A 21,008-nucleotide genomic window follows, 5' to 3' on the forward strand; every position below is an offset into this window, starting at 1 on the left:
GTTCCTTTCCCTGAACCTCTGTTTAGCAATAGCTCAACACAGAAAGGAAGGTGGCCGACATGATCTGAATACTTTAATGTCCTAAGAGGGAGCTGGCACACAAAGATATACCATATAACACTATAAAATCTTCCATATCTCATTAGAAATGCTAAATTTTAGGGAAATCTTTTTACATAAAAACTCATCCTTCCAAATTTCTCAATAAGGACAAGTTTTTTTATGTTCTCTAAAAACACTTCCACATGATGGCAGCTTAAAACAAATGTAACAAAGAACTGTAGAAAACAATGCCCATATCATTAAAATTATTGGGAAAGGTGGAAAAGCCACCTAAATAAGATACAGTAGGCTTAATATGTCTTTGATAGCAATATGGACTTGAACTTCAAAAGGCACCCTCTTTAAGAACACTGGAAAAATAAGAGTATTGATGTTGACATCCTTAAAAAAACAAAACAAAACAAAATAAAACTATACAAAAGTACCAGAATAATTGGGAAAGGATTTATTTTCTCAACCCAAATGATCATGTTATCAAAGTACACTGATTAATGTTTTATAGCAGCTTTATCTTTACATACTTGTATATATCAAGATAAACATATTAGCATGTATGGTACATAGAGTATATATACAGTACATATATGCAGTGAATTCACTCCTCATCCCTTACTTACTCCAGTCCCAGTACATGGTACAAAAACCCCAAATAAGTTTATAGATAGGGTAACAAAAATGGTTTATGGAGCAATCTATTCCTTATTCCCTTAATGCCCTTCATTATTGGGTACAGAATGGGTGTTCCTTTATGAAACTCTGATAGAGCTTAAATTCAAACTAAATATACATGTGAGACTGGGTGATATCTAGGGTCACAGCACAGGATATTTTTTATTATGGTTAGTACCTGTCAATGTAAACTCCCTACTGTCCACTCCTACTCTTTAGAAAAATCCAAGTACTTGGCATTAAACACAGTTTCTACCTACAGCATCACAAGACTGTAGCAAAGGACACTGGATAGAGTTTATAACAGAAAGTAGATGTGAATTTCAAATTTTATTCTGAGGAGAAGTCTTACAGTGGGATTACAAGGAGTTTAGGGAGAGGACATAAATGTTCATTAAACATCTTCTGGGGTAGTATATATATGCTGCTTCATTTAATATTTGTAACAATCATAAATTTTTCTTAGCATCATTTTACACCAAAGTGATTGAAGTACAGAGACTTTAAACAATCCTGAAGTCAAGAGTCATCATTCATGTAAAGGTAAAGAAAGTTTGGTTACCATGAAGTCCAAAGCTAGGCAGAAGTCCTACAAGATCTAGTCCAAGACCAAGAGGTAAAAAGTAGAAACTGACAGAATAGCTGAAGTGACTGAAGCTATTTCTGAGTGACTGGATTTTATTTTGCCATTGAGAGTAGTGTGTGAATTTTTAAAGTAGTAGGCCCACATTTTCAGGTTTGTGTTCCATTTTAAAGATGTCAACTTGTGTGTGGTGTTTGGCACAGTTTAAGTTACCAGAATGCGTTTATTTTATAAATCCTTAAAAAAATAATTACATAAAGGAATACCAAATAATTCCTATTAACTTTTTGAGATGATCAAGAGGGGAAAATATTTAGAATTAGAACTTGGCTAGATATTAGAGGTCATTCATAAAATTCATTTTTTACTATCAGTCTGTGAATAAACTAAAACAGAGGTTGTTTATTTTCTTTTTATTCTCTTTGCCTTGTTTTGGAGAGAGAGAGAGAGTTATAATCTTGTGTGTAGGAATCCTTCTAAACCTATTCTCTACCTATAATTTCAAAATATTATTAGGTAGCTCTGGTGGTTTTAAAATATGCCCACAGATTGTTTTATGCTGTTCTCTTCAAAAGATGGGTCGTAATGTTCCCTTAGTATGATCTGTACTTAATAACTTGCTCCTTGCAAATAAAATAAGGTGAAAGTGATGGTGTATGACTTCTAAGACTAGATCGCAAATGGCATTTTGGTTTTCTTGCTCTGTGTCTTGGGTAACTCACGCTGGGGGAAGTCAGATGCCATGCCATGAGGATACTCAAGAAGCCCTGTGGAGAGGCCAACCTGGTGAGAAACTGAAGCCTCCAAACATACCCCCAGCAAGGAGCTGAGGCCTCCTGCTGAGACCATGAGAGGGAGTTTGGAAACAGTTCTCTTAACAATAGTTATCCTTCAGATGCCAGTTTAACTACAACTTCATGACACACTGAGCTAGAATCTCCCAGTTTACCACTCTCAAATTCCTAACTCACAGAAACTGTGACATGATAAATATTTGCTGTTTTAAGTCCCTAAATTTAGGGGTAATTTGTTATGTAGAAAAAGAAAACTAATATAAGCAGCTAAAATTATATAATGGAGAATAAAGTTCTTGAAAATAAGAACAATGCACAACATTATTAGTTCATGTTTAGAAAATCACATCATACATAAAAACTATTTTTTGGTTGATACTTGTAGGTACTAGTAAAGAATCTATCATTTTGATCCTTTTTTCCTTTCCTTTACAGTTTATTCACACCTTTGTTTAGAAACACAAAAGAAATTGTCCAATGAAACATAACAAGGTTCTTGCCTTTCTTGCATGTTAACAAGAAGATCACCGCATAACTTTAGCATTCTCCCACAGTCACCAGGGGTCAAGACTGAGTTAAGCTCAACAAAAAGCCATCCTATTTTGATCTAATCTGCACACTTTTCCCAACAATGGTGTGATGCACTGGATACAGTTTTAAGTCTATATTAAGCCTATATAAGCTATATAAGTCTGTTAAAGCTGGTGAACTGTATGTAGTCAATAGATTTTCTGTTATTAATTTGAATTTTGTTTTACAGACTAAATGATTAACTTTCAACTCTGGATGTTGATTACATTGCTTGAGAATTGCAGGGGCTAGTCTGGATTGTACAGTCAGAGCTGAGCATCTAACTCTGTGAGCATAGTTTGGTCTAATAATCTTAAATGAATTAGGAGTCAGCATTAGCAAAAGTAACTGTTTTAAAAATAAAATAAAATAAATAAAAAAAAAATAAAAATAAAATATCAGTTAGGAATACACTGAGGAACAGAAAAGCCCATGATAGTGGCTTAAATAAAAATGGGATTTATATTTCCACACAAGAAGAAGTCTAGACATAGATGGCCAAATGCTGGTTGCAGTTACTCAAGAATGTCATTGACAAATAAAGCTCCATGCATCTGCCAGCTCCACCTTAACATGTGGTTTTTGCCCATGTGGTTGGAAGACAGCTGCTAACTCACCACATATCAAGTCCCAGCTCCAGGGCGGGAGAAGGGCAGAGGACAAAGCTTTCTCCTCATGAGGCTGTGATTCACTTTTTTTCAAAAAAGAAAGCCCTCCCGGGGCATTCCTGACTACATCTCATTGGCTGGAATTGGGTTTCACGACCACCCCTAACTACAGGGGAGACTAAAAACTCAAATACATATTCTTAATATTCTCCTTAGGAAAGGATATCAAGAAAGAAATTGATTGAAAATGTGTGGAATGATCTAAACTTTAGTACTTTAATCTCTGCCACAGAAAGGAACCTAAGTTTTTTGGGGGTATATCTATATTTTTATAAATAAAACATTTTATAAATATATTGTGTGTAAATATATATCTATTTTTAATATTTAAAAATTAATACACTCAGCAACACTCTTTCCGCTGAGGTTGCTCAGGGAGAAAACTCTTTGGTGCAGTCCTGGGTGGGGGTGCTTGCCAGGGCTTAATATCACTAGCACTGAAAGTAATAAATGTTATCCCTCTTTTCTATCATGAATATGAATGATGCTCCGAAGGCTGAATGCAACCTAAGAATTTACGTGAGAAATGAGGCATGAAACATTTTTGAAAATATATTAGCCCAAAGTCTGTATTACTGCATATTTTATACCCTTTTCAATATGCTTCAAAAGGTTTGAGCCATCAACTGAATGCTGCCAGGAAAGAACAAACAAGAACAAGGATACAAAAATAAATGCTGGGAGTCAAGTTACCCTAAGATGTTCTTTACTGTCGTTATAATGATCACAGTACCAGGCAGTCAGCTTTGCTTCAAACTCTCCCCATCAGCACTTCTCCTGCAAGCCTGGTTCTCCAGCAAATTTATCCCAGGCCAAGTAGACAAAAATACTCACGGAGCAAAGTCAGTATTGGAGAAAGCATTCCCTAAACATCTTACCTCACTCCTGCCACTTGGTTTCTCATACCTAATTTTAATCTGAGATCTTCCTCTTCATTTTGAGAACATAAAGGAAACGTGTCTAGTTGAGTGTTTTCTGATTAGAGATTCACTTTTTTTTTTTTTTTTTTTTTTTTTTTGCTTTGTAAGGCTGAACCTGCAGCATATGGAGATTCCCAGGATAGGGGTCAAATTGGAGCTCCAGCCACCAGCTTACACCACAGCCCTAGCAATGCTGGATCCAAGCCGCCTCCATGACCTACACCACAGCTCACAGCAACGCCAGATCCTTAACCCACTGAACAAGGCCAGGGGTTGAGCCAGCATCCTCATGGATGCTAGTCAGATTCATTTCCATTGAGCCACAGCAGGAACTCTGAGATTCACTTAATGTTTAAATCTTTTATTCTGCATGCTTTTATTGTTGACAATATATTTTGTAGGCAAAGTCATATGGTGATAATAACTATGATATGTTTCACATCCTTTGAACTTTATCTCATATTAATGATATCCAGTAAAATGGCCAGTGATATGAAAATATTTACCCTTTTTAAGATATTATTCAGTCTTTTAATCCTTTCTACTTTTACGTAGTTCTAAAATGTTTTATAATGAATGCATTTCATTCCCATAATGTGGAACAAACATCAAATTTGTTTTTTTCCAGAAGGCTGTTGGCCCAGATCAGACCTGAGCCAAGCTGGGGCTTGTAAAGTAAAATGCCTGAGACATCATGTCTGCAGACAAGGGCTCAGCAACCGTCTGCCTCCCAGGGTCTCAGGGTTCATGTACTGAGCCTCCTCTGAAAACTCTCAAAAACTCCAATTTATGGACCCCAGACATGATAATTAAGTTGGACCATTTTTAACAATGACCCTAAGGGATTCTGATGCAGGTGGTCGCCAGGCCACACCTGGAGAAACACTGCTCTGATAAGTCATTTGCTCAGATGACGAGAGGCCATAGTCTGTACCAAAGTCTGTTCTTATGGACTCAACTGATAGGCCAGTCTCCCCTTCACACAAGAATGGTTCCTTCCCTCCTCCATCTTTCAAAGGGTAAACTGCTTCTACTTTTCCTCAGTTCCAAAGAGTTAATAGATTAATAATTTGCGTCACACTGCTTAATATTTTATAATACCCTGTTACACTTAAGTATTCTGTCATACAGAAAAAGTATTTCTTAAGTAGATCAGTTAAATGCCTACTACAAATAAGAAGAAGAATATTAAAGATAAGTTAGAGTACCCCCATTCTCAAATGAAAATTTCTACATATTTTTATTTTTTGCCATGCTTGTGGCATGCAGAAATTCCCAGGCCAGGGATCAAACTTGTGCCACAGCAGTGGCCAGAGCCATTACAATGATGACACCAGATTCTTAACTGCTGGTCCACCAGGGAACTCCAAGATTTCTACATTAGATAACTTCTTCCTGTCTGTCACTGGGTATGAATTCCCTCTACTAATCTGTCACAATGAACTCCACAATACGACTGTATGATTACCACACAACTGAACGTACTTGTGAAGGATAATTTCTTGGGCAATCAAAACATACAGAAAGTTGGGTGATAGAGAGGAGCTATATCTGTAACCCTTTCTTTTAGGAATGCTCTATATCATTTTCTTATTTCTAAGAGATGCTTCTATTTTTCTTCTAAAGACCTAAAGAAGGATTTCTCTGGGCACAAAGCATGTTGAGGGAGCTCTTACTAAAAACTAGCTGTTATTTTTTTCCTGGCTATCAGACAATGTTTCACTTAGATACTCTAAATTTGGGAGGATGAGACTGCATAGTTCAGAGATAATATGCCAGCTGTGCTTGTGAAAGTGTCATTAAGTTCTTCGCAAAGAGTAAGAGGAGGAGGAAGGGGAAAGAGAAGAGAGGAAGCTCCATGACTCTGAAAAAGTTCAAAGCAGTTGAACTTTGTAAGCACCTCCTAAGTGCCAGCCATGAAGCTAAGTGCTTTACTGATGTGTCTCACTTAAGCCTCATGACAGCCATGACATACAGACCCTTTATAGACTGATTTTACAGATGAGGAAAACTGAGGTAGAGAAAGATTAAGTGAAATGCCCAAAGTCATACAACTACAAGGGCCAAACTAAGATTGAAGTGGAGCTCTCAACCATGCCCCTGCAGGGGAACCCATTGGCTGATAGTTGATGGCCAAATTCAGTCAGATGCAGTCAACCTCTGAGGAACACAGTACTACCTCTTCTGCAGCATCAGAACAGCCAGCAGAAACTGTGCTTGATCAAGAGTTATGGCCCACTTTCTAATTCATCAGAGGGCCTCCAACAATCTCCAAAATCAGGCTGGATTTAGGAATCTGAGCTCCCTTTCTTCGCCACATCAACCAAGCCTTCACTATTCATATGCTATGGATCCTCTGCCTATTGATCACTGCACACTGGGGAAGGTCAATTCTAAATTTTCTCATAAAACCGTCAGAATGATTAAGGAGAACACCATTTGCTGTCAGAAAAATATCAAAAATCAGTGTGATGCCCAAGTTGGCCCTATTGACTCATATATATCTTTTTTGGTTACAGGGGGAACAGTAATTATTTGGCTGTTAATTAATGCTATGTTATTATTATTAGGGAGACCCAAAGTTCAGACATTCTTAATTGCTTGAACTCCTGGCTAATTAATGCAATTTTTAAGGGGCTATGTCAGAAATCACAGTATATGTTTTTATATCAAATATAAAACATGAGGGACATGCCCCTCACTGAAGGTTGCCAGATAGTTCTAAGCACTTAGCACGGGTCTTGTCAGAGAAAAATCTCAGAATATTAATTTAACAGGCTCGGAATTACTTATCAAAAGGCTGTAGAGCATGATGTTTTGCATAATCAAAATGTTTTATTAACTCAAGTCATCATTTAATTTTTTCATTTATATTCTAATTCACAGATACATAAGCATATCAATTACAGAACAACTTGCAGTAACTAAATACAAAATAGCTACATGGCTAAGTACACTATGTCTAGCATATTACTGAGCTTGATAACAGGATGATTTTCAAAAAACACCCCATAAATGTTGATTATTTACATTACCTGATAAGAAACACCTTGTAGTTTTTTTCCTTGAAGAGTATGTATATTATCACTCAAAAGAAAATCATCTTCGTCTAGATCTATGAAGAAAGATGAACATTATATTAAAAAATTATCAGAAATCACAAGAGTAATAGAATGCTCATAATATTTTTCTTTTGCCTATTAAGGCCTTATATTGACTAGATCATAAATGTTTACTTTCTTAAAGATATGCTGTGCTTACAAGAAACAGATCAAAATAAAATAGAAATTTAACAAAAAAAAAAAAAAAAAAAAGAAGGAAAGAAAGGAATGTCAGCTGCATCCTTGAGCAAGCATGGAACTTCTCTGGGACTCAGTTTCCTTCCCACTAAATAAAAGAGTAGCGTCTTAGCTACTAAACTTCTAACTCCAAAATGCTATGATTCCATGAAGTTATCACCTCACTTGCTTCTGTTAAACCGAGCTTTCCATCCCTGGCATTTTGAGCTTCATTAGCTTATGTCTTCTCAACATGAATTATTTATGTTGAAATTGTTCTATGCATGCTTTGTAAAAGCTTTGGAATGTGTCATCCATTTGCTTGCAGCTAAATGAAACCTTTTCAAAAGATAGTAGCATTTCCCTTTCAGGCCCTGTAAAAGGGCCTCCATTTATTTGAGTTTGAAATATGTGTGCTAAAAGGAGACAGGACTTTATGAGTCACTTAGTCCAAGCCTCTTGGTTTACAGACGAGGATGCTAAGGACACAGTCATCACTGGCCACCAGGCCAATGACTTCTTCTTTCATCTTCACTCCTTTTTACTTTGAGTCACGACTTCAATTTTCCACTATTCTTCGTTCTTACATTATACAGGGGAGGAAAGCCTACCCTCATGCACAGTGAAAAATAGGAGCAGATTTTTCTCCAAATCCCCATTATTGCTATGGTTAAAAGATTTTATTTATACCAATAAGTTAATACTTCAAATCAGAATAACCACGCTACAGCATTCTAGAATATACTCAAAATTTAAAAATAAGCTGGTTTTGTGATCTGGCTCTTTGAAGCAAGATCTTCCATCACAGGGTCAGGATGCTAGAAGCAGAGTTTTTACAGCATTTTTTTTTTTTTTTTCAGTTTCTGTGCTTAAGGGAAAAAATTCTTTCCTCTGTTCCTTTATTCCTTTTGATCGCTTTTCTTTTTGATTCCTTCAACTTGAATATTGGAGAGCTCCCTCTATAGTTACAAGAAAAGAACAGTGAAGTTGAATCTTATACTCTGAATCTGGGAATCTGGAAGCTGCTGAGTAAGGAATGTACACAACACATTTACAACACTTACATAACAGTGCAAGGCAGTAAAGTGAGTGATCCAGACACTGCTGTGGGGAAAGATCACTTAGACTCAGAGGAATTCCTGGAAGAGGCAGAGCCTCAATGGAGGCTTCAATATTGGAGATAGTTTGGAAGATAGAAGGAAAGGAAAAGCTACAGATACAATGGTAATGCAGTGAACCTAGCCTACAGTGTGGAACAAGCAGAACATGTTTAATTAAATGTGGAGATTGAGATCGGTCAAGTCAGAGGGCAATTCTGGATATTGCACAAAAAAGGGTGAGGCTGGGCAGGTGAGTGAGGCCAAAATGTAATGGGCCTTGAGTGCTAGGTGGAGGAATTTGGACATAACCCAGTAGACCAATGTTGCAAATATAAATATCTGCAAAAGTCAAATAAATCATTTAACTAAGGGAAGTAACTTTTGTCAAGGAGACATTGCGAGATCTGTGGTGAGGTGAAGATCCACCTTTGCTGGAGTTCCCGTTGTGGCTCAGCAAAAACAAATCTGACCAGCATCCATGCAGGCAGAGGTTCCATGCTTGGCCTCGCTCAGTGGGTTAAGGATCTGGCATTGCCGTGAGCTGTAGTGTAGGTCACAGACATGGCTTGGATCTGGCATTGCTGTGGCTGTGGTGTAGGTCAGAGGCTACAGCTCTGATCTGACCCCTAGCCTGGGAACCTCCATATGCCTCAGGTGCAGCCCTAAAAAAACAAACAAAAAAAAAAATTTAAAAAATGGGCAGCCATTGCTCTCAGCTCTCTCAGCTGAAATCACCTCAGACTTTAGATCACCATTGTTGATTTCCCTGATGTTTGTCAAGAAAGTATAAATATATGAATTTTAATGTAAAATTTCCTGGTTGTTAAAATACTGTATGGCCCTAACATACAATTTATTTTTTCCAAATAAATTCCTTTATAAAGCTATCCATTTTTGGCCTCTGCTTGGAAACTGGAAGACTTTTGAGGGTTTTGGACTTAAAAAGTGGCATTTTATGAAGATTAACCATTTGCTTCATAATCTTATATGTTTTATTTATTTGTTAACTCCCAAATATTACCCTATAAAGAAAAAATTTATAAATTTACAACAATTTGGTTGCTAATATAGCAACAAAGGCAATAATTGAATTAGGCAACGTGCACGTTCTATGTCCAAAAATGGTCACATGGTATCTCCTAAACCACATGTTCTTCTGCCCTGTGATCTTGGCACTCTTCCACCAAGAAGTAGAATTTAATTCACCTCCTATTGAAGTGACCTTCTCAATTTGCTTGTCATGGCAGTACTGCTGAAAATTGGCCTCTGTCCACAGGTGCCAAATAGAATGTAGTGGACAGAGTTTTGGGTGAAGGAGAAAAAAAAAAAGCTTTTATTGTTTTGCCAGGCAAAGGAGGCCACAGCAGGCTAACACCTTAAACACTGTACCCTCTATTGGGAAGCATTGCAGGGAATTTTATAAAAAGTGAGAAAAAAACAGGATTCTGGATAACAATCAGGGTTGAGGGCAAATATGCATTCTTCTTTCTTTGGGGGAATCTTTAGTCATAGAGGTTGACTATGAGATCTCAGTGTCATCCTGATGGTCTTCTGGATTATGGTATCTCAATTTTTTTTTCCTAAAGTAAAAATACTTGCAAAAAGGGCAGAAATCAGGGCAATCTAGGAAAGTCCCTAAAAAAAATGATGTGCTTATAATCTTTGACCTCATAGGTAGTTGTGCTTGGGGTGCCTAATCTATAGAGGATGATTGTGTTTAAAGTGCAATTAAGCCAGGGAAGAGCACAAGGAAGATATTCAGTTTAAAAATAGTCATTTCTAAAAGAAGAATAAGGAATATAACTTTTCTCTTAGGTGTGTGAGGTGCCTGCATCAGCAGAATGCAGTAGAAGTGATGTCCTAGCACCTCTAAGTCTAGGTCAGGAGAAGCCTGGCAGTTTCTACCTGTCTCAGGTGATGTACACTCTCCAGATACTTCTTTGTATGATGAGTGATCTCTCCTTCTCAAAACCCAGTTTTGAGCCTAGGAGAAGCCCAAGTTACATGGAGAGGCCACATACTGGTTCTCCAGCTGAAAGTCCCAGCTGGGCCCAGCCTGAAGTTATCACAGATGGGTATCAGACATGGATGTGAAGAAAGCTCTAGATGATTCTAGCTACCAGGTGTTTAAGTCCTTCTCGGTCATTCAAGGCTTCCCAGAAGCACTACTCTGACTAAATCTTTGACTTGCAAAATCCGTGAGCCTAATAAAATGTTATTTTATGACATTAAGTTTTGGGGTGATTTGTTTGTGGCAATAGATTATCCGTATAGGCATGAACTACATAAGTGGGTCACAAACGACAGTATACATAAGAATGCACCCGTCATCCAACATAAACATTTCGACTCCAACTTCCTCTCAAATGCTGATGCAGAAAAAAAAGGGGGGGGGGTAAGGTTTTTGTTTTTGTTTTTTTTTTTAAAGCAATATTTCTAACTAGCTTCTAGATGATTCTAATGAAGATTAGACTTCTGACCATACTCGGGTAAATATAACCCTAGGGAGACCCCTCCTAAAGAATTGAAGAGATCCCTACATTCATTTGTACAAAACACTAGAACTCAGAGTATTCTTTTTATCAATTCAGAGAGACTTCCTTAGAAATAAAAGAGTCCTTGGAGTTCCCGTCGTGGCGCAGTGGTTAATGAATCCGACTAGGAACCATGAGGTTGTGGGTTCAATCCCTGGCCTTGCTCAGTGGGTTAAGGATCTGGCGTTGCCATGAGCTGTGGTGTAGGTTGCAGACGTGGCTCAGATCCCACGTTGCTGTGGCTCTGGTGTAGGCTGGTGGCTACAGCTCCAATTCGACCCCTAGCCTGGGAATCTCCATATGCCGCGGGAGCGGCTGAAGAAATTGCAAAAAAAAAAATAAAAAATAAAAATAAAAGAGTCCCACTGTGGCAGGCAGCCTTTGCTCAGGAAGTTTATTCTCCTATCATAAGCAGACATCCAGGTGTGAAATCAGCCTTCTGTCTTTCCTCACATAGTCCAGTCAAAACAGAGTTAAATGACATGCTCTTGGGAAATAATTTTTCTATCAAATTGTGGTCCTTGAACATTAAACAGAAGGGTAAATACACTCGTAACTATACACATTTACCGATCTTGAAAACGAGGGTATCAAGCCAGTAAGGAAAAATAATTAATAAGATCTAGAGAAAATAAAGTAAAATATTTTTAGGCTTATGCCTACTCTGAAGATGCTGGCCAAATAAGGATATTGACAGAATTCAGGGGAGAATATTTCTTACTAATGGCAAGTCCACTGTTGAACTTGAAGGTCCGAACATCTCTACCAATGGGGTTTTGATAATGAATCTCATCAAAATCATATATAAAGAGGATTTATTTTAAAAAATAATTTTACAACAGTAAGAATGGAATTGATTCTCCCTTAATTACTAACCCTGTTTCTTGAATTTATCCAGCCCCTTACATCCTTTACAAACATACGCCAACTTTTTTTTGCATATTTTCTGTTTCATGGAATGGTCTAATATAGTCACATTGCTTGGAAAGTCTCTGAATCTCAAAATACGTTTTGTTTCCTTTTTATTACTTTTTTAAAATTCTGCCTTTTAAAAAAATTCTTTATACTTTCTGGTATAAAATAACAAAAACTCTATTCTTGAAAATATATATATTTTTTTGGTCTTTTAGGGCCGCACCTGCAACATATGGAGGTTCCCAGGCCTAGGGGTCCAATCGGAGCTGTAGCCACCAGCCTATGCCACAGCCACAGCAACGCGGGATCTGAGCCACGTCTGCAACCTACACCACAGCTCAAGGCAATGCCGGATCCTTAACCCCCTGAGCAAGGCCAGGGATCGAACTTTTGTCCTCATGGCTGCTACTTGGGTTTGTTAACCGCTGAACCACGACAGGAACTCCGAAAATATCTTTACCTAAATCATAACTTGATCAGGGGTAGATTCAAATTGATAGATTTCAAAGTTCTTCTCATGCTTTTTTTTTCCTCTAAAAAACTAAGGACAAAATAAATTTAAAGGTTTTCTTAAAAATCAATTTTAATTTACTAAAATGAATATTATGAATATTCTACCTATCATGCCAAAAATAAAACAGTTAACATGAATTAAAGATTAATTTCCCTTGATAGTAAAGTTATGCCACTCTTTCAGTTGTAAAGTCCTGAGCACTCAATTTAGTCTACATTTACTTTACAGATGTAGTCTGAGTATCACAGATGTAGGTTTAGATAAAATTATTCTTAGAAGAAGGAAATGGACTATGTAAACTAAAAATACTCTGGCATTCAACTTACTCTGATAAACATTGTCTTAACCAACATAATGTAGTCTTGTTATTGGGGCATGTGAATATCTTTATGGATTAAAATACCAGGCACAAATCCTTTGATAAATATAGCCTGTGGAAATTTCTTTCATCAGGCCCCATACTCTTTAGGGCTGAAATACTGTTAAATAACATATGTCATGTAGAAATGCCATTTTGAAATTGAAATAGAAACGGCTTTTTTTTTTTCCCTTTAAGTTTGAAATAGATTCTTTAGCAGTAACTGTCACTCCTACCTTTTATTTCCCTATTTATTTTCTTCTGTTTTATTAAAAGACTCTCTTTACAGTTTTGTCATTACTGTAAAATCATGGGCTTTGGAAGAGAGCAATGATGCACCTTCCTATTAGCATCTCAATAAACTTCACAGACTACACATCCTCAGGCCCAGTAAACCACCCTTAATTAGTTACATAACTGATAGCTAAAAAGTAATGTTTAAAATGAGAAAGAAATATTATAGGCTGATATGTAGGACACTAATTGCTTAGAATACTCTGAGCCTTCCAAAGGAAGCTACTACTCCCATAAAATTCAAGTCCACAACTTGTGGGCCTCCCTACCCCACTAAATTTCTCCCTTCAATTGACAATGGCACCAACAGCCTTGGTCCCAGGCCATCAACTCTTTCTAGGACAGCATTAATCCCTAGGAAATGTCCAGTGATACTGTGGAAATGTGGGCTGAACTTCTCAGTCACACACACACACACACACACACACACACACACACACACCCAAATACACAGCACTTAAGAATCTGAGAAATATCAAAGCTGAAAAGTCTACTGTAAAGACTTTCTTTTTTGTTCTCTAACAAAGAACACATCACTAATCAGAAGCACCTGACCTTAGGCTAAGATTTGTTTTTGTTAGTGTATCTGTAACAGAATTGTTTGCCTATTTATTCTAAATTTTAAACAAAAACAAAAAATACAACATTTTACCGAAAGGATGTTTAAGAAAATAGAATACTTGAAGAGGTTTATGGGAAGATTCATAACTAAAAATCATCTGTAATATAGTTATACCTTCTTTATTCATAGATTAATACACAATCATCTAAATGCAACACATGCTTATTACACAGCTAGATGGATGAGTGGATGGGTGGATGAATGTCTAACTAACTGAGGTGTGAATGAATACAGCTAACATCCATGAAAGGAAGCCAGAATACAATCAAAACATATTAGTAAAACATTTACTATGTCATAATTAAAAGAAAATATCTAAAATAATCCCCAAATGTTTCATCTATTTATTTATTGATAATGGAGAAAACTGTAGATATTTAAAAATTAATTTTACACTGTTCATCAAAACATTATACAATCTTGGGTAAATTTGAAATATTTCAAATAAAATTATTATTTTCATAAAGAATTACTTTGTAAATTTATGAGATCCATGAAAAAACAAAAGGCAAAATCTGAAGAGAATGTATAATTGAACCATAATTTAAACCATTAAACTTCTGACTATAAAAATAGATTACAATTCCCTTTGTTCCAAAATATTAAAAATATTTTTTAAATTAAAAATTAGAAACTCTTAAATAATCAATAACTAATATGAGCAATTGTTTTTTAGTTCCAGGAACATTGGATGGAGAATGCCAAGCCAACAACTTCTCATGTTCTTGTTCATCTTTGTGAACTCTTAAGACTTTCTGTTTTATTCATTACCTCCTAAAGTTAAGTAATTTTACTTATGAAGTCATTTATTATTAATAAATTTTCCTATACTTGGCTGCTAATTTGCTCTTCCTGGGAAGACATAATTTTGCCTTAATAGTCAAGCTTATTTTCTTAATTTTTAAGAGGAAATCTAAAAATAACAATTATCAATATATTAAAGTCATTTTAGGTTTTTCTATGTGTTTTTAATATATTTTTGCATTCTTTTAGACATTAAAAACTTTCTGATATTTTTGTAATTGATTCTTTGTTTCAATAGGCAACTTAATTAGATACCCCTTCCTTTTGGCATGTCTATGTGTATCTATACACACACACACATACACACACACACACACACACGAGTATATATTCTGTTAATAAGATATACATTCTATTATATTAGTTTTTCCTTTTTGAGTAGATCACAATGTGCTGCTTATTTTAATGAAGGAAGATGTAAATTATTCTTACCTGCCCTTTAAACTACTTTGGAAAAATGCAAAGTCAGCTGAACTAAATTTGGCAGTTACCTTTTAGCTGACAGAGTCTTCTGATGTGGGAATCATTCTCAGGCTTGCTGGGTTCCTGCCAAATTGTGTCATTCACAATTTTTCCCTCTAAAGTAAAGCAGATAATTGGTTAGCAGAATTCACAGTAACATCTGTCCAGTAAGTGTAAGAAATTCGATATCAAAATACATTTAGCACATGGCTGTAACTTGGTAAGTGATGTGTTAAGAAATTGTTGTGGTCAATTCTGGGGAGTTCTAGTGCCTGATGGACACTCCTAGATGTCTGTGGACTCCCTTTTATTTCCATGAACTACACAATGACCCATGCACATGTGGTAGAAAGTTGTTACTGTCATACCTCTTGATAGCTTATGATTACATTCTTCTTTGGAGTATTTTTCTTAAATTAATAACCATTTATTTTTATACATCAATTAAAGTAGACTCAGCCTCTATATCCCTCATTGATAAGTATGTTGAGAGAACACTGAGCTGTGATAATTTCAAGAAACTCTAAGTTCCTTGACTGGGAGAACTATGATTTTCTCAGCCTTGTCCTTCCAACACCTGAAGCAGGATCTGGGCACGTTGTAAAGTCTGAACTGCACCAAAATGAAGAACTAGAATCCCTTCTAATCTGCTTTACCAATGACTAATCATCCTGTATGTTGTATCACACCATTAATAAAGCAGATTTTAAATAATGCAACCAAAGCATTGAATGGAGACAAACTCAGCATGCTGTGCTGTTTTAAGAGTCACTATTTGCTTGCATATTTGACTACAGAGAAGGCAGGTGATCATCAAGAATTATGTTAGCATGGAAACATCTGGAGTTTTATGTGCACAAACTGCATATGCTATGACAATGGCATATATAAATAGAAAATAAACTTTGCCTTACTTCCTTTTTTTAAAGACCATGCACTATTCAAAACAGGGCTGATATTCAAAATATTTAGCAACTAGTGCCCCCAGGGCCTTGACAAAAGAGATAGGACTTGGCCTCTGTGGATGTTGCCACCAGAAGAATATCGGGCCTGATTGAAACACAGACACCCTTGGTAGGTGCATCCATGGATGATGATCATTTTGGCCCAAAACACGCTACCCTGGAAACTGGTTTTGAAAAGAAAGTGCTTCCAACTCCCAGCCTTTGCTGGGGAAAAAGTAGAAAGGGTCTCCATGGATTTGACAACCTGCATACAAAATGAATTACTGACTGAAGCATTCAGTTGTGAATTTTTTTAGAATTAGTGACTCCCTGTACTCTACAAAGGAAAGAGAACATCATTCATTAACTTTCTAAAAATAATTAGATATTTACTTTAGAATTAAAATACAAATCAATTGCCTTTATTATTACTATAAATACTATAATCACAGAAACTGAAGACAAGCTCTAGTGCTGGAAATGCTGTGGAAGAGTCTTTATAATTCAACCGTTTTTGACTTTATAACTCATTCCTAGATTCTTGGATCTGAAAAGATACCTAAGAGATCATTTTTACCCTGGGCCTTCCCAACTAAAGTTGGGAGGCTGAAAAATAATCAGCCAATGAAGCACTAAAAAGATTTTTTTTTAATATAAGAGGAAATTATTCTGAATAAATCAATGGCTTCTTTGTCTTAGTCATTTAAAATTAGAATGGAACCACATTTCTTTCTTTTAATTTCATCTATAGAATTCAAGACAAATGAATTTGACTTTCATTAATCATTTATTGCTGCTTTATGACATTTGCAGAAGAAAATCACTTCCAGAGAAACAGAACATATCATATCCATGAGTAATCTCATGAATTACTAACCAAATACTTTGCTTTCAGACATAGATCTCCGGATTGACCTAGAAGAATAAGAGACAGATATTTAAGCCTAGATTTAATAAATTATATTTTAAGTGAAACAGAAATTAGATCACCTAGACATGTGTGCAATGCCTTGAAGAGCAGAAATAAGTTCTATCTCTAAGTTCTATGGATGTTCCTGACTTTTTCTGACCCTAGACTGCAGTGTACAGTTAATACAAGAATAATCTTGCCCTGTAAACCTCCAGGCAATATCGAGAAACTAACATGCATTACCCTCCCCCCAAAAAAGAGTGGGCCATTTCTACATGAACATATCTCAAGATAATGAATACTTAATATGGAAGAGTTATTTTTCCAAATAATTCTGTTCAATAAATACAGAGAGAATGTTGCATTGAATATAACCATCGTACAATTCCCAATAAAACAATACATCTGGGCAATAATCACCAATTGCTGTTAAAGTTTTTAACTGAAAGGCTGATGGGCAATTCTGTGCTGGATGGATCAGTCTGATACTATCTGAATCCACTAAGCAACTTCACAGTGATAAAAATAGAGGCAACCAGATACACGGTCTTCCAATGAAGGCAACAGGAAGTATACAAGTCACTGATGACCTACTTTAAAAATACAAACAGAGATATAAAACTTGAAGCTTATCAAGCCTGGGGATCTAGCTAGAAATTTACAGGAAACGAGGAGAGAATACATGTTAAAAACACACACAAAAAAAATGAAATCTGTAAAATTCAAAAATATGGAAAATTCCTCAGAACAAACAATCCAATTTCTTCAAGAAATAAATGGAAGGAGAGACCTATAAATTAAGAAACTTGAATGAAAAAAATTGCATGAATCTTCTTTGGATCATAATTCAAATAAGCTGACTACTGCAAAAAAAAGTATTTTAAGCTGTCAGAGGCATTTTAACATTGTGTATTGGTTGATATTACCATATTATTTTTCTTATTTGTTGTAGTGCAGTAGTGGTATTGTTGGTTATGGTTTTTAAAAATCGTTATTTCTTAATGTTATGTATTGAAACATGAAATTACATGCCTGAGATCTGCTTTAAAAAAAAAAAAACAGTAGTGGTGGTGGAAATGGGGAGTCAGATGGATAGAGACAAAATAAGATTGACTATAAATTGATCCTCGTTTACATTTGACAATACAGGTTCATCCTTTATCTCTTCCTCTGTGTATAATTGAAAATTACCATAATGGAATGACTAAAACAGAAACAGAGGCTAGGACTATGCTAACTTGGCGGTGTTAATCAATTTACATGTGGGTGACCAGATACATATCTTGTACATATAACTAACTTTGTTATAGCTTGAGTGTTTTCCACTACTCACATTTTTAAGCTCAGGATTGTAAGCAGAAACCTGCATGCATAATGTTTCTTTATTCTTAACCATTTTATTTTGGTTTGTTTAATTTTTTTTTTAGTGCAAAATGCTTATTCAGGACACCTCTTGGCAAAGAGCTAGTGTTCCAAAAAAGCTATTTCTAATATTATGAAGTGAAGTAGGTGCATGACAACAAGAGGTGATTCCCTTCAGGGGAGTGGTGGACAAAAGGAATTGAGAAATTTAAGAGAGACTTCAATTTTATTTTAACTGGTTGGAATCTGATGAGCACATGAATTGATTTGGTTTATGTTTGAAAATCCTGATTCAGTCAGCATGAGGTACTTTTCCTCTTATTCACCCTCCTTCTGCCTCTCCATGTTTGGGTATCATCCAATCTGTAGAAGCATCAATCATAAGCCAATAGCTATAATTTTGTTTAAGTATTTAATTTGGGATTAGCAAGTTCCTTATCCAGGGATAGAATAAACAGCTACACAGGTGGGCAATTTTTAAGACTGAGAAGAGTCCCACTAACAAACCCCTTCTTTATTCCTGCTCATGCTTATAACGCTACTGATGTAGTTTAAGTAGTGAACTGTGGCTAAAATACAACTACCCTTGCCTGGCAGGTGCTCTAATCTGTTAATCACGCAATTACCTACATGCTATGGATGCATTTTCTGTCCTTACTGGGAGAAAGATTTGAGGAGGAAAAGGAGGAAAGAATACAAAACACCAAGTACTTCGGGGGAGGAAGTAGTTGGGGCAGGGGGAGCAAGAGCTCTTGAAAAAGACTACATCCAGAAAGAATTTCACATATTAACAGTTTGGTCTCAGACCATTCTGGAATGCAAGGAATGATTTGTCTGTATCATCAGCAATGAATCTGGAAATTTCCCCATCCACCAACTTCCTGCCCCTATGTATTTCATGCCTCTTAGTTAAAAATCCCATTACCTTATGCAACATGTGTATGTCACATCCTCTGCCAGCTTGATGTGCTGAATATAAAGCCAAGCCTGACCTAAATAACCCAAATCTCTTTGCAAACACATTTTTATTTGGATTAGAAGAACTCTTCAGAAGATTAATAGGTCACCAAGAGAAACATGTTTTCGACTAGGCTCCCAGTTTAATCTGAACCTTGTTTAGACATGTTTCTTCTTCTGAAACTTAATTTTCACATCCCTGTCTACAGGACTGCCACAACACAGGTTTCCTATGCATCAGCATAAACATAAATGGTAGCAGAGTAAAACACCAAGATTTGTACATGATGGTTTTTAATAAAACACTTTGACAGGAAACCCACTAAAATATTCCACTCAACATTACAAAACTAAGAGAACATAGTTTTCAAAGCAAATTTGACTTACTTTCCTTTTGGTTTTGCATTCTCAAAATTCGAAACTTCCTATAAAATAAAATAAAAAGTAAAATAATATTACCCCAAGAAATCAGAAAGAAAATTCAAGTGTAGTTTATCATTGAGTATAATCCAAATGTAGTTCATTTTGCCTTTTCCTAGCAAGGTGACTTATTGTAATAGTTGTATTTAGTAGAATCTTAGTTCTAGTCTTTATTTTTTTTTCTCCCTTTGTTTTTATAACTTTGACAGATGTATACCTATTTTAAGCCCTTGATAGTTAATAAAGGAAATATTTTAAACAAAGAGATGTTATTAAATCCTCAAAATCTCAATTTTCCATCCCCCTCAAAACCCACCAAGACCAGGGAGGAAAGATACAGACCAGAATATGTTAATTACAGTGTGCTTCCTTTGAGAAAGATGGAAAGTAACCTATCACAATTCCCTGAATGTGCTGAAATACACCTGTGATTCATCCGGCCTTTTTCTTCAGAACAGCTGATGTTATGTAAAATCCCTTACACTTGTGGCAGAAGGTCATGTTGTCACATATTTCATCATCCCCGAAAGAGCATAAACTGCTTCCAGACGCCTTTAAGAACTCTCTTCAGATTCTCTTTATCATTCATCTACTCCTTCATTCAAAAACTATTTATGTTTTTGATGTTCAAAGTGTTTCTTGAACACCTACCATATGAAAGGCAACAGATCATGTTCTAAAGGGTTTTGTTTGGTAGGAAATTGTATAGTAAAGAATCTTCGGACCAATATTCCACATAGGGAGAAAAACACAAATATGAAGACTGAAAGGAGTGCTGAACAAAAATCAGAAGAAGGAAAGTTTTTTTATTATTATTTTTTAAAAGTTAGTTAACTTTCAGTATTGTTACTGGTTTCAAGTTTATGGCATAGTGGTTCAGGATTTTTTTTGCCAATTTTACACAAGGTTGGTTTTATTAAGCCAATGGTTGACAGTATTAATCTGGACACTGTGAAATCCAGGGTAAAGTTGCCCCTACCTAGTAACTGAGGAAGCCCTTTTGCAAACCCTCACTGCATTCTTATCAAGATCTAACTTGAAGGACAAGTTGAAGTACCTGTTTTAAGTTGTTGTGTAGATCTGAAAAATTTTATGCTGAAGCCATCATCCCCCAAACTTGAGGGACAGGTTTTGCCAATTTAAAATACCTGTGGATGACCCAGAGGGCAATGTCTTATAGGAGAGAGCTGGGGTAGAGGTAAAGATGTGGGAGTAATGAACCAAGGCCTGAGTTGGGCTGGGATATTAACAGACCTTTGAGGATTAA

General features: G+C 36.1%; 1 protein-coding gene and 1 long non-coding RNA gene across 5 annotated transcripts in view; one reads left to right on the forward strand and one right to left on the reverse strand.

Moving 5' to 3' along the window:
- Positions 1 to 21,008, forward strand: part of LOC102161811 (uncharacterized) — a 277,061-nt gene that overhangs the window by 198,807 nt on the left and 57,246 nt on the right. The gene's annotated exons all lie outside the window — the stretch shown is intronic.
- The window catches only part of LOC146397824 (uncharacterized), a 47,097-nt gene that overhangs the window by 11,558 nt on the left and 14,531 nt on the right, over positions 1 to 21,008 (reverse strand). Inside the window, exons 2-5 of the mRNA XM_084991720.1 lie at positions 19,709 to 19,746; positions 16,970 to 17,007; positions 15,178 to 15,264; positions 7,303 to 7,382 (exon numbers count right to left, since the gene is read on the reverse strand). Coding sequence (XP_084847846.1) covers positions 7,303 to 7,382; positions 15,178 to 15,264; positions 16,970 to 17,007; positions 19,709 to 19,746 — 243 coding nt within the window. The remainder of the gene's footprint in view (positions 1 to 7,302; positions 7,383 to 15,177; positions 15,265 to 16,969; positions 17,008 to 19,708; positions 19,747 to 21,008) is intronic.

This window comes from Sus scrofa, chromosome 13, assembly GCF_054392235.1.
Source record: "Sus scrofa isolate SSC_HxYL_T2T_F1_AM1 chromosome 13, Sscrofa_HxYL_maternal_Yorkshire_Landrace_v2.0, whole genome shotgun sequence".
In the NCBI taxonomy this organism is placed as follows: Eukaryota; Metazoa; Chordata; class Mammalia; order Artiodactyla; family Suidae; genus Sus; species Sus scrofa.